General features: G+C 38.7%; 3 protein-coding genes across 3 annotated transcripts; 2 read left to right on the top strand and 1 right to left on the bottom strand.

Annotated features, from left to right (window-relative positions):
• Positions 1-385: 385 nt before the first annotated feature.
• On the bottom strand, positions 386-5091 carry LOC114735579 (histidine kinase 3-like). Its single transcript, XM_028923272.1, is given in 12 exon segments — positions 386-712; positions 868-1617; positions 1619-1989; positions 2362-2460; positions 2579-2808; positions 2924-2975; positions 3061-3247; positions 3597-3809; positions 4017-4186; positions 4479-4760; positions 4903-4979; positions 5067-5091. Coding segments are annotated over 12 exon segments (2694 nt in total). The 3' UTR covers positions 386-474.
• A 3933-nt stretch (positions 5092-9024) lies between these two features.
• Positions 9025-9567, top strand: LOC114735582 (uncharacterized). Its single transcript, XM_028923273.1, has 2 exons — positions 9025-9389; positions 9499-9567. Exons 1-2 carry the CDS (start codon positions 9028-9030, stop codon positions 9539-9541), a joined length of 405 nt encoding a protein of 134 aa, XP_028779106.1. The 5' UTR covers positions 9025-9027; the 3' UTR covers positions 9542-9567.
• A 101-nt stretch (positions 9568-9668) lies between these two features.
• On the top strand, positions 9669-11664 carry LOC114735583 (uncharacterized; the record flags this gene model as incomplete). The annotated part of the gene is made up of 4 exons (XM_028923274.1): positions 9669-9685; positions 9796-9834; positions 9945-10772; positions 10933-11664. Coding segments are annotated over exons 1-4 (1616 nt in total), but the record flags the coding sequence as incomplete, so codon positions are not given.
• Positions 11665-14212: the final 2548 nt, after the last annotated feature.

Here is a 14212-nt window from a genome sequence, read left to right as displayed (position 1 = left end):
TGGACCTTGTGCTCAATGGAAGCACAAGGAAGAACCAACAGGTTTCCATACCATAACAACCACCAATTCAAACTCAATTTCAGTCAATCAAACTTTGACTCCTATGTACACTCCCTGCCACAAAGGAAAAAGCAAATTTTAAGCCATGAATCCTCATGCACATCAAAAAGACAATGGAACAGATGATTAAAAATGCAGGCTAGTCCATTCCACAGTTCAGGATCGTCACCCTTTTTTCCCCACAAACAATAAATTGCTTCAACTTCTTTCTGTTAGTTTACTTTCTTCATCCTCTTGTGGAAGAAAACCATCAAGCTTTCAAAGTAGAGAGCTACAGTTTTCATTGGTCATCATTGGATAAATGGAGAACTTCTGTCAGGAAACTTGTGAAACTATTTGCAAGCTTGTGAGTGTCCTGGAAAACAGGCAGCAATGCGTCCATTGCAAATCTCTGATTTTCTGAATGGTATTCTCTCATGAAGTGGATTGGAAACACCGTGAAACTTCCTGATAAAGCTGTTCGGCTTCAAATGGTTTCGAAACATATCCATCCATTCCACACTTCAGGCATTCCTCTTGCGTTGCCTGAATCACGTCTGCAGTCATAGCCAAAATGGGCATGTGGCAGTTTGAAGTATTTTCCAAGGTTTCCACGGGCACTTCTCCTCTGTTTACACGTTCCATCTCCCGAATCATCCTAGTAGCTTCAAACCTGTTGAAACAAGGTTTTACATCAGCATATAATGTACAAGTTAAATGTTGTATTATCATTTATTGTAAAAGTAATAAAAGTAGAGGATAGACAATTAATATTTTCAGTTTAATTACAAAGTCACATCCATTAAAAAAAGTTCTGTTGTTGCATACCCATCCATTTCTGGCATTTGAATATCCATAAAACAGGCATCAAATTGATGAGGCGGCTTCAGCATAGAGATGGCATCTTTTCCACTGTTAACACAGACCACATCAGCTCCATACTTTTTTAAAGCACCAGCTGCTACTATTCGATTCACACTATTGTCGTCTACAATGAGGATTTTTCTCCCACGCAAAAGATGGCAGAGAGACAAACTTGGAAGCTCCCCATTTCGAGGATTCCCCTTGTTCCCCACCCCCAAGGCTCGCTGTAATGTAGCAGCAAGCATGCTTGCTCTCAGAGGTTTTACAATGACAGTTGGATTATTGACACCCAATGTTATGGAACTTGTTCTGGAAGAGCTGCTAGAATTAACAAGAACGAACAGCTTTGGAGGATCCCTGCCGTCAATTTTCCTCATCTTACCGATAAATTGAGATGAAACACCAGAATCTCCATCCCAGACTTTGTGCTCAACTAAGATCATATCGATAACCATATCCCCCTTGCTTATGACAGACAAACCTTGATTTAAATCCGAAGCTATTTGAACATGAATGCCAAGCCGTTTAATGTGATACCTCAACACTTCAGCTCTGACAGGTCTAGGGTCTATAACAAGTGTGGTCATGCCCTGAAATTCTGAGGATGCAAGGTTAGGTTGGTTCTTAATTTGCTGAGTTTTACCATCAGTTGAAATAGGGGATTCATTGAAGACAGCAGTAAATGTGAAAGTAGATTCAATCTTTGGACAGCTCAAATCCAATTTCCCCATGCATGAGGCCAACCAAGCACTTGCTGATGCTCAGCCCAATACCTGTTCCCCCATGTTTTCTGGAGACAGAAGGACCAACCTGCATGAATGGAGTGAAGATGTGGGATTGGGCTTCTTGAGGAATTCCTTCGCCTGTATCTTCAACAGATGCAATGAGAGTAATGCGATCAGAAGAGGAAGATGAGAAAGAACCCAGAGGTCCTTCTTGACCAACAGAATTGAATCCTTTCCAACTTTGACATCTATCAGCAACAGGAAAGCCACTCAGGGTATTCTTTGCTGTTGCAACTTCGATGGAATTGACAACGTCCTCAATAAGATGGACAGTGACAAATATGTGCCCTTTCTCTGTGAACTGCCAAAGAATTACCAAATCAGATTCCATTATGAGCTATTAAAAAACACTTCTCACTTTAGCTCTTTTGATAACTACAGTTGGTTGGAACAACGGAAAACTAAGTTCATTTTTGAAAATATTTTATGAAATTATATTAACTGATTAGGAGGTGACTATGGTAGATCTCTAAATAAATTTCATTCCACCCATTTTATCCCATGAGGAATAGGACATTTAAAAAAAAAAAACATCCAAGGCACCAAAATAACTTTACATCATAACAGGGAAGCAATTTTCTGCAAAATAAAAAATGGGAAGAAGTTTGATAAAATCTAATGATGCATATTTTCTTATCTCTATAAATTTTCTATTGGTACAGCCAAGACATACCTTAATTGAATTGCCCATGAGATTTGTAATTATTTGCCGAAACCTTCCTGGATCACCCACAAGCAGTTCAGGAACCTTATCTGAGACATACACTGCCAACTGTTCTTCCAAAAAAATAAATAAATAAATTAGGAAGAGCTTACTTATACAGTGTACATTTTATAATTAACAACGTGAAGAAAGTTCAACCACAGAAAGCCCAAAAAAAAAAAATTACCTCTACTCCCTTTTCTTGAGATTTCTCAGAGAATAGTGACAACACATCATCCAAAACTGCTCGTATGTCAAATAGCACTGCCTCAAGCTCAAGCTTACCAGATTCAATCTTTGCCTGGTCCAAAACCTCATTTATAAGCGATACTAGAGCTTTTCCACTACCCTGTGCTGTTCTGACATATTCTTTCTGTGTTACATCTAGATCTGTGTCCATAAGCAAGTGCAACATTCCTGAATGTTCAATTTTAGAGTGAGGTCAGTACACAAAGCAGAAGCTTCAATTTGTCTGATGTTCGTGTGCAACCTTGGCAATTTAAGACAAGTCTCAGAGTTTTTAGCTACTTACCAAGAACACCATTCATTGGTGTTCGGATCTCATGAGAAACGATGGCCAGAAACTACAGCATCAATATTTGGTTAGTCCTCCTCAAACAGAACAAATATGAGGCCTTGAGCTGTTACAAAGAAAATGGGATCACATACCTGGGATTTGGCAACATCAGCTACCTCAGCTCGTTTTTTAAGTTCCATCATCTCACGGTAATCATCCTCCACTTTAGCAATTCGATTCACAGTAGCATGAAAAATATGACCCACAAGGAGCGTAATAACAAGGATGCCAATTGATGTGGCTATTGCCAACCAGGGCCACGGAGGTTTCTGTTTGAACCTGTGCCAGAATCCATAGTTCATATATTTAGATGACTTGCTTCATATATTTAGATGACTTCCCCATTTCAATTATTGCAATAAACAAATATATGAAATTAGAGATTGAGACTAGCAAACCCTGAAAAAGGGGAACAGTAAAATTTTATTTTAAAAAAAAAATACCTAGTTTGGTAGTGCTAATGGCAAAACCTCATGAGACTCAAGAATCTGACATCATCTTATATGGGCTAATCCCGTCACACTGGATACATTTTTTTAATTCTAAAGAAGCATCATCATGCTAAAAAGTATGCCTGAGAGCAAGGGATTATAAAGACATCAGACTCCTTGTGCATCATATCAGTTACCTACAGTGCATCTCATGCTTCCGAAAAGGATCTCCAAAGTTCAGGGAACTAACATGATAGAATCCATCATCTGATACGTTTGAACCATACATTGGAATCGGGTGGGTATGATTAGTAGTATCATACACATTAACAATCACAGTTTGCTTGCTAGCTAGTTGTTGAAGTAATTTTTCAACCAATGACTCAATATCAAAGACGCCACCAAGATACCTGCGAAACAGTGGCTAAACATTAAAGCTCTCCCTAACATAAACAGCATGCATAAATTGCTTATTCCTAAATTTTAAAGCAAAAATAAGTCATCCAGCAAAGCAGATTAGTCGCTTCAGAGCTATAACTGCCACTGAAAATAAGCTATGTTGATGTTCAAAAATTTAACAATGTCAGATCCCAATGAGTTCTTAAATTCATACCTACCCATTTGTTGCTTGAATCCTTTCATTTGAGGTTGCATTTGATGGAAGATCTGTGTTGTAAACTGCAAAGGTGAGGATAACTCCAAGATGATTTGTTTTGAGTAGCCTAAAAGGAGCGGTTAAAACTCCTTTCCCTAACTCTCTGGCACGCAAAACATTTTCACGATCTTCCTGTTCATGAACAAGCCAATAAGAGTCATAACTCAAAATGTAGGCGACATAGATGTAATTGAAAAAAGGAGTAGCTTAGTGAAATGCACGAAAACAGAGATTATTCATGTATATTATTATTTTCCAAAACTGTAGTCCCACTGAAATAAGCAATACCAAAAGAAAATGCGCCCCGGCAAAAAGGGAGGGAGCATTAAACATGAAATGGTTTAAGTGTACTTTTGACATGTAAAAACACAAATTCAACAAACGCTTCAGAAACGTTATCAGAGAAGATGCAAAAGAAACCCACCTTTCCGGACAGCACATCAACAGAAATAACATGGGAAATTGTATCCTGTGCAAAAACGACAGGAGCATATTCTTCTCGAACTAGGGAAGGCTCCAATGCCTCAGGAGCATAGTCATCCTCATGAATGGGGTTCTGCTCAAGGGTATCCATCCTCTTAATGGTCCAACCATGTTGCTTCTCGAATTGTTCCCTTTCAGAATGAAGCACCCTCACAGCATAAGCAACACCACTAGTAAGGGGCCTCTCAAAAGCAGTTCGTTCTGTGTACCTAGCAAATGTTCTCTGTAGGTTTTTAAAGTTAGAGTTTAGAATGATTTCCTCACAAAGAAAGAGAAAAACACCAGATCTTATCCCGGCTCATGCTCAATTAACCTTGTTAATCACTGGTAGTGAATTGGGAGACGGTGAGTTGAGATCTAGTTACCTGATCGATGGCAGAAGGGGACTTGGCATGGTGGAAGGTTGAGATGAGTATTGACATGGCTTGGATATGGCTAATAACTTAATGAGTGTTTCCCGAATAGCTATTGACAATAATGTCTATTTTGAATTTCACCCATACTGGTGTTACATTAAATCTCAGGGAACTCATCAAATCCTGCTTCAGGGACATCGCAGAAGTGATGGTCTCTATTATTTTGACTCCCTTCCTCCTTTGCATTTGGACAATCTTCGCAATTCTTCTCCGCAAGTATCTTCTGATCAAGCTCGTCTGTTTACTGTTTCTGCTACTTGTTCCACTTCTGTTCCTTGTAATACGTGTAATGGACAGCACAGTTCAACCACCACTGTGCCACAATCACAAACACTTGAACGCACTATTGATGTCACCTCTTCACCTCCTTCTGATTTGGTTGCCTTATGGCACTTTCGTTTAGGACATGCTTCCTTTTCAATTGTTAACAGACTTATCAAAGATTGTAAGCTTGGAAAAGTTGATTCTAATAAAGATGTTTCTCAATTTTTCTGTTCTTCTTGTTGTCTTGGTAAACTCCATCGCAATCCCTCTCCCCCTTCTAAATCTGTATATACTAAGCCTCTTGAGCTAATTTTTGCTGATTTATGGGGCCCATCTCCCTGTGTTTCTTCCTCTGGTTTCACTTACTACATTGCCTTTGTTGATGCCTTTTCTAAATTCATTTGGCTATACCCTCTTAAAAATAAAGCTGCTGCTCTATCTGCCTTTATTCAATTTAAAACTATGATTGAAAATCAACTTGACTACAAAATCAAGTCTCTGCAAACTGATGGAGGTGGTGAGTTTAAAGCCTTTGATCCCTTTTTACTTCAAAATGGTATTGTCCATCGTTTGTCCTGTCCTTATACTCATACTCAAATGGGTACTGTTGAACGAAGACATAGACATATTGTTGATACTGGTCTAACCTTACTAGCTCATGCTAACTTACCTCTTACCTTTTGGTCTGATGCCTTTTTAACTGCCACCTATCTCATTAATCGAGTTCCTTCTTCAGCTATTAATTTTGAAATCCCTTTTACTAAACTTTTCCACACTACACCTGATTACACTCACTTAAAAGTGTTTGGCTATACCTGCTATCCATTATTACGTCCTTACAATTCTCATAAATTGTCTTTTCGATCTGTTGAGTGTACTTTCCTTGGTTATTGTTCTCATTACAAAGGGTACAAATGTTTGGCTCCTTCTGGGCGAATTTATATCTCTAGAGATGTTAAATTTCATGAACAATCCTTTCCTTATCGTGCAAAGCCTTCTCCTACTTCTTCTGCTCTTGTTTCTCACTATGGGTCTATCACTCCATCTCATATTCCTCTTGTACCTGTTACTTCTTTGTCTCATACTGTTACCTCTACACCTCACTCCTTTTCTCCCTCATACTCACATATTCTTCCAGCTGTTTCTTCATCATCTTCTCCTTCTACTTCCTCCTCTTCTTCAATTCCTAACACCTCTAATTCTGCTAATGAGGCACACCTTGTTCCATCTACCTTGTCTCCTTTATCTACTTCAATGGCACAGCCTGTAGTATCCTGTCATCCAATGCAAACAAGGTCAAAATCTGGTATCCTCAAACCCAAACTCTTCACCACCTCCTCTATATCTCCTATACCTACTTCTGTGAAATCTGCTCTCAAAGATTCTAATTGGTATGATGCCATGAAATCTGAATATCAAGCCTTACTAAACAACAAAACCTGGTCCCTTGTTCCACCACCATCTAATCATCCTGTTATTGGTTGCAAATGGGTCTGGAGGAAGAAGGAAAAACAAGATGGTACTCTTGACAAATATAAAGCTCGTCTAGTTGCTAAAGGGTTTCATCAAACCTATGGTTTTGATTATAATGAAACATTTTCCCCTGTTGTCAAACCTGCAACTATTCGAACAGTTCTTACTATTGCTTTGTTTAATGACTGGTCTATTTCACAAATTGATGTGAATAATGCATTCTTAAATGGTGTGTTAGAAGAAGATGTTTACATGAAGCAACCTCCTGGCTTTGAGGATAATAACAATCCTCATCTAGTTTGCAAGTTACACAAAGCTCTCTATGGTCTCAAACAGGCACCTCGTGCTTGGTTTCACAGATTAACTACTGCTCTACAAAAGTTTGGTTTTGTGCCAAGTCGTTGTGATCCCTCTTTGTTTATCATGAGGTCTTCTTCAGCAGTCATCTATGTGCTTGCTTATGTGGATGATATTATCATTGCTGGTAGCTCCTCCACACTAATTCAGAAACTCAAGTCCCAACTTAATGATGAATTTGCTCTGAAAGATCTTGGTGATCTGAATTACTTTCTAGGTATTGAGGTTCAAAAAGGCTCTATGGGTAGTCTCTTGCTATCTCAAAAAAAATATGTCACGGATCTACTTACTCGTGCTGGTATGTCTAATTGTAAACCAGTAAAGACGCCTATGACCTCTGGTTTCAAACTTTCTCAATCTGATTCCTCTCCAATGGCTGACCCTCATCTTTATCGGTCTATTGTTGGTGCTTTACAGTATGCCACCATTACAAGACCTGAAATAGCTTTCAGTGTTAATAAAGTTTGTCAATACATGCAGAATCCATCTGAAAATCACTGGACAGCGGTAAAGCGAATCCTCCGTTACCTTAAAGGGACCATATCCTATGGTCTCACTCTACACAAACCTCAGTCCCTTCAACTGATAGCCTTTTCAGACGCAGACTGGGCAACTGATGTTGATGACAGGCGTTCAACTTCAGGATATTGTGTTTATTTTGGAGGGAATCTCATTTCTTGGAGTGCTAAGAAGCAAAATACAGTGGCACGTTCTTCCACAGAAGCAGAATTTCGTAGTCTTGCCTCTGCTGTTGCTGAAGTTCTTTGGCTTCAATCTTTATTATCGGAGTTATGTGTTACATGTTCAGAGATGCCATTAGTCCTCTGTGACAATCCAAGCACTGTTCACTTAGCTCACAATCCTATTTTGCACCATCGGACAAAGCATATGGAGTTGGATCTTTTCTTCGTTCGTGAGAAAGTCTTATGCAAGCAACTAGAAGTTCTTCATATTCCTGCAATTGATCAAGTGGCTGACATTTTAACCAAGCCACTTTCTGGTTCTACTTTTTCTTATTTTCGTAGTAAACTTAGTGTTGGGGATCCACCTGTCTCCCCACCATAAGTTTAAGGGAAAATGACAGATAAAGCCACTCCAATATATACAATTCCAGTTTGGGTCCTGGAATTGTAGAAATGACAGATTGGGTCATTGACCCAATCTGTCATTTGTATAATGAGGGCAAATGGACAAATTCGCCCTTCTGATGTAAAAGCAAAAAGAATTATACTGAAGCAAGGAAATGTCGATGACACTTATGGCTCTGTAGAATTATACTGCAGAAAGGTGGAGAACGTTGGACGGTGGGACCTTGGAAGTTGGTTGAAGCAAGCAAGGTTAGTAATTTCTCACACCACAGTTATCGTCTATTCATCCTGGGGTCTAATCACGGTGGTTTTGTTCTTCATTTTAAAGTATTGTGATTGTGGGTATGGTTGGGTACACGTTCTTGGTCTTGAAATCTAAATGAGGTTGAAAAAAGCAAGTGAAGTAATTTTGTGCACCACAATCTTCGTCTTTTCATCCCCTACCATGATCATTTATCAATATGGGTCTATCAACGTTTTCTCCGACGAAGCTGATACAGTAAATGGGGTTACGTACAAAGGTCGAAGCATGCGTACTTATAGCGTTTCGTTGGTATAGTGAAGTTCGTATTTTTATTTGCCTGAGCTGAAGCATTTATCCATAGGGGTTTGTTGCTTTTTGGTAGGGTTTACAGTGATTAGTGTTGGGGAATGGAGGATTGTTTTTGGGAGAAAGTCGAAGCTGATTGCATGACATTGAAGTTTGAGGCATGACAGTTATGATAGGGTAGATATTATAGTTAATAGCTAATGTTAAAGTGTGAAAGCATAAACTAAAGTTGTTAATGAGTGAAGAGGTACTGTCATTTATCTTTATTTAAAGAAGTGAGAAAATATCATTATCGGTGAACTAACGTAATGATTATTCAATTGTTTCAGCTTGGCTTGCACAATGAATTGTAATATTGGCTCCACTCCTGGGAAGGAATTATTTTGTTACTTTCATGTAGATGGAGAATTTGTTATTAGTCCTGAAGGTCAAGTTAGATATCATGGAGGCAGAGTACATGCAGAAACGATAAAAGATGGAATGACACTTGAAGATTTAAGGGCAACTATATCAGAATGCAGTGGTTATGATGGTAGCAGTTGGGACATGAAGTATACTGTCAAGTATGATGAGAGGACATTAATTAATCTTGTTGATGATAGCGGAGTTAGAAATCTTTTTGTGCATAATGACATCATTGCGCATGTGTATGTATCATTGAAAGGCAATGAGACTGAAAGACATAAAATCAATGATCAAGAAATGTAAGTTATAAATTTCTTCTGGTTGAAGTTGTTATTTGTTGTGCTAATGTAGTTAATGTGGGAACAGATATTGTTAAAATGCTAACAATTGTAGTTATCGTGTATGCAGAATTGAGACAGAACCACATGAGATGACTGATGCGCAAATGTAAGTAAAAAAATTTTTGCTGGTGTAAGTTGCTATTTGCTGTGCTAATGTAGTGAATGTAAGAACAATGTTGTCAATATGCTAACAAATGTAGTTATCGTGCATGCAGAATTGAGACAGAACCACATGAGATGACTGATGCACAAATGTAAGTAAAAAAATCTTTACTGGTGTAAGTTGCTATTTGCTGTGCTAATGTAGTGAATGTAAGAACAGATGTTGTGAATATGCTAACAAATGTAGTTATCGTGCATGCAGAATTGAGACAGAACCACATGAGATGACTGATACACAAATGTAAGTAAAAAAATCTTTGCTGGTGTAAGTTGCTATTTGCTGTGATAATGTAGTGAATGTAGGAACAGATGTTGTCAATATGCTAACAATTGTAGTTATTATGTATGCAGATCCGAAATTGAAAGATGGTTGGGATTGTCACGCCAGGAAATGGCTGTATCTTATATCAGTTTGGGAAACGATTATGAGCATGTGAGTCATGAAAGTACTGCTGAATGCATTCCTTATCAAGTCTCAAGTGGCTCACATGTAGGCAGTGATGGCCCGCATGAAGGCCCAAGCTCCAGTGGAGGGAATGCAGTGGCACAAATTACTGAGATGAACTATAGTAAATGGTTGGAACTTTTTACAGGCATGGGGCAGAAAATTGCACATGCTGGTTTGTTTAGGGAGTATTTGTACAAGTTTAGCATCGCACATAACTTTAAGCTTAAATTTTTGAGGAACAGCAAAGAGAGAATGTCTGTCATTTGCAAAGTGGAAGGTTGTCCATGGAAAATATGTGCAAGTGCATTGGGGAAGAATGTTCCATATCTTCGTGTCACCACATTCATTAATGAGCATGTCCATAGTGCCCAAGATAATTTGCAAGTTAGACAGTGTGCAAGATCTAATATGACATCCTGTATAATTATCGATGAGGTGAGGAACCATGTTGACAAGCGGGCAAGTGAAATAAGGACAAAATTGCAAACAGAATATGGTCTGAATGTTACATATAAACAGGCATATAGGGCAAAGGAGAAGGCAATAGAAGACATACATGGTAGACCTGAACATTCATATATGTTAATACCATGGATATGCCAAAGGCTGAAGGAAACCGATGAGAAAACAGTAGCTGAATGGGTAGCTGGTCCTAACTACAGATTTGAGCGTGTGTTCATCGCATACGGGTGTTGTATAGAGGGTTTCTTGGCTGGTGCTAGACCCGTTCTGTATGTTGACGGAACTCATTTATCTTGACCATATAAGGGAACACTCCTCGCAGGTTCAGCATATGATGCAAATAATGAGCTGTTGCCTTTTGCAATGGCTATTGTAAAGGAGAGACAATTGATGACTGGACTTGGTTTATGTCTATGATTAAAAAGATAGTTGGCTCAAAGCCATTAACTATTGTTCAGACCGTCATAATGCCATAATAGGAGCTGTACAATCAGTGTTCGGTTCTGACAGGCATGCTTATTGTTATAGGCACGTTAAGGAAAACTTTAGTGCAGAGTGGCTGAAATTGAACAGAGGTAAAAGGAGCAGAACACGCTCTAAAGAGGATGCATTAATGCTTCTTAATAAAATTGCATGGGCTAGGGTTGACGATGAATTTGACAAGGCAATGGCAGAAATGAGGGAGTTCTCTCCAGAGTTATTTGACTGGCTTAACAATCATGGGGATGTAGATAAGTGGGCTGTGAGCAAGTTCCCATATAAACGATGGGATAATATAACCACCAATATTGCTGAATCATTCAATGCTTGGATGGTCAAGGAAAGAAAGCACAATGTAGCCCAAATGATTCATGAGCATCGTGAGAAAGTTGCGAAAAAGATGCAAGCATCAAGTGTGGCAATGACAAAATGGAAGAGTTGTATAGGGCCAAAGATAGAGACCAAAGTAAAGGAAAATGTGGAGGTTAGTAAGCAGTTCATTACAACAGATTATGGTAGGGGAAATGTCAATGTCCAAACCTCACGTGGACACCACCGAGTGAGTCTCAGCTTGCACCATTGTAGTTGTGCAGAGTGGCAGATGACGGGGATTCCATGTAGGCATGCTTGTGCAGCGGTGAAAACTGTCCATGGTGATATTTATGATTACATTGAGGGATGGTACAAATTTTCATGTCAGCAGAAGATTTATGGGAGGTGCATGATTCCGGTGGTCACAATTGACATGCCAAATTTAAATGACTATAGGATGGAGAATATATCTAATCAAATTTTGCTGCAACCCCAATCACAAGTCGGGCTCCTGGAAGGCCTAAGATTACAAGGCATGAGTCACAATACCAAGACAAAAAGATATACCGCTGTACTCAATGTCATCAAGTTGGACATACTAGAAGGACGTGCAAAAACCCAAATCCAAGTTGATTTGGGATGTACACCATGTGATGCGTCATTTTTTTGTTAGCACTGTAGGGCCATTTTTTTGATTGAAAAAATGTAAATAGTTTAATGTATTGGCCATGTTGGTTTTGGTTAATGGCCATGTTGGCATTATGTTGTTAGGTATGTTTTTTGTTGGTCAATGCTTTAACTGTTATTGTTATATCATTGTAATTACTGTGGACGGTTGGGTGGGTGATGTCCTTGACAATGAAACATTAAGTGGAAGCATTATCTTAATGTCCACTTGTCATGAAACATATGTAAATCAGTTATTGTGATGTATTTGATGATTATTGGTTAATGACTAAAGTGATGTTGTTATTCTCTATTCTATTGTTGAAGTTGTGATGCATTTGCTGTCATGTTATATTTCCTATCTACAATTATGCTACTGTGAGTAGTTATTGGTGCATGACAAACGTGCATGTAGGTAATGCTTAAACACTTCTAGTGAATTGTTGATCAGATGTGGGTAATAACCTCATCACTTGTACTGGCTCTCAATGAAACTCCTCATGGGCCATTTCTGCGTACGTTGATATAGTAAGTAGTTATTTTCTCACCGATGTAGGTAATGCCTACACACTTCTAGTGAACTGGTGATTAGATGTTGTTAATAAGGTCATCACTTGTACTGACTCTCAATGAAACTCCTCATGGGCCATTTCTGCGTACGTTGACATAGTAAGTAGTTATTTTCTACACGATGTAGGTAATGCATACACACTTATAGTGAATTGTTGATCAGCTGTGGGTAATAACCTCATCACTTGTACTGGCTCTCAATGAAACTCCTCATGGGCCATTTCTGCGTACGTTCATATAGTAAGTAGTTATTTTCTACACGATGTAGGTAATGCCTACACACTTCTAGTGAACTGTTGATTAGATGTGGGTAATAATCATCACTTGTACTGACTCTCAATGAAACTCCTCATGGGCCATTTCTGCGTACGTTGATATAGTAAGTAGTTATTTTCTACACGATGTAGGTAATGCCTACACACTTCTAGTGAATTGTTGATTAGATGTGTTAATAAGGTCATCACTTGTACTGACTCTCAATGAAACTCCTCATGGGCCATTTCTGCGTACGTTGACATAGTAAGTAGTTATTTTCTACACAGATGTAGGTAATGCCTACACACTTCTAGTGAATGGTGATTAGCTGTGGGTAATAAGGTCATCACTTGTACTGGCTTCAATGAAACTCCTCATGGGCCATTTCTGCGTACGTTGATATAGTAAGTAGTTATTTTTCTACACCGATGTAGGTAATGCCTACACACTTCTAGTGAACTGGTGATTAGATGTTGTTAATAAGGTCATCACTTGTACTGACTCAATGAAACTCCTCATGGGCCATTTCTGCGTACGTTGACATAGTAAGTAGTTATTTTCTACACCGATGTAGGTAATGCCTACACACTTCTAGTGAATTGTTGATCAGCTGTGGGTAATAACTCATCACTTGTACTGACTCTCAATGAAACTCCTCATGGGCCATTTCTGCATACGTTGACATAGTAAGTAGTTATTTTCACAACCCTGTAGGTAATGCCTACACACTTCTAGTGAATTGTTGATTAGATGTTGTATAACTCATCACTTGTACTGGCTCTCAATGAAACTCCTCATGGGCCATTTCTTAGCTTTCTTCGTGTACATTTAGTAGTAGTTATTGCTCCACCGATGTAGGTAATGCCTACACACTTCTAGTGAGTGTTGATCAGCTGTGGGGATAACCTCATCACTTGTACTGGCTCTCAATGAAACTCCTCATGGGCCATTTCTGCATACGTGATATAGTAAGTAGTTATTTGCGAACACGATGTAGGTAATGCCTACACACTTCTAGTGAACTGGTGATTAGATGTTGTTAATAAGGTCATCACTTGTACTGACTCAATGAAACTCCTCATGGGCCATTTCTGCGTCGTGGACATAGTAAGTAGTTTTTTCTACACCGATGTAGTAATGCCTAACACTTCTAGTGAATTGTTGATCAGCTGTGGGTAATAACCTCATCACTTGTACTGACTCTCAATGAAACTCCTCATGGGCCATTTCTGCTTACGTTCATATAGTAATATTTTTTTTACACAGATGTAGGTAATGATTACACACTTCTAGTGCTTTCTCAAATCGAACTAGTGAATGAATATAATTATTCATTGCGCACCACTAACTACAAATCATGACTAGTTATTTGCTTAACGCATATAGGTACGATAAAAATTTATAGTCATCCTTTAAATAGATCTAA

The sequence above is a fragment of the Neltuma alba genome, unplaced genomic scaffold (genome assembly GCF_004799145.2).
Source record: "Neltuma alba isolate B1F8T4 unplaced genomic scaffold, ASM479914v2 tig00013236_pilon, whole genome shotgun sequence".
NCBI lineage: Eukaryota > Viridiplantae > Streptophyta > Magnoliopsida > Fabales > Fabaceae > Neltuma > Neltuma alba.
This window is presented reverse-complemented; position numbering and strand designations above follow the sequence as displayed.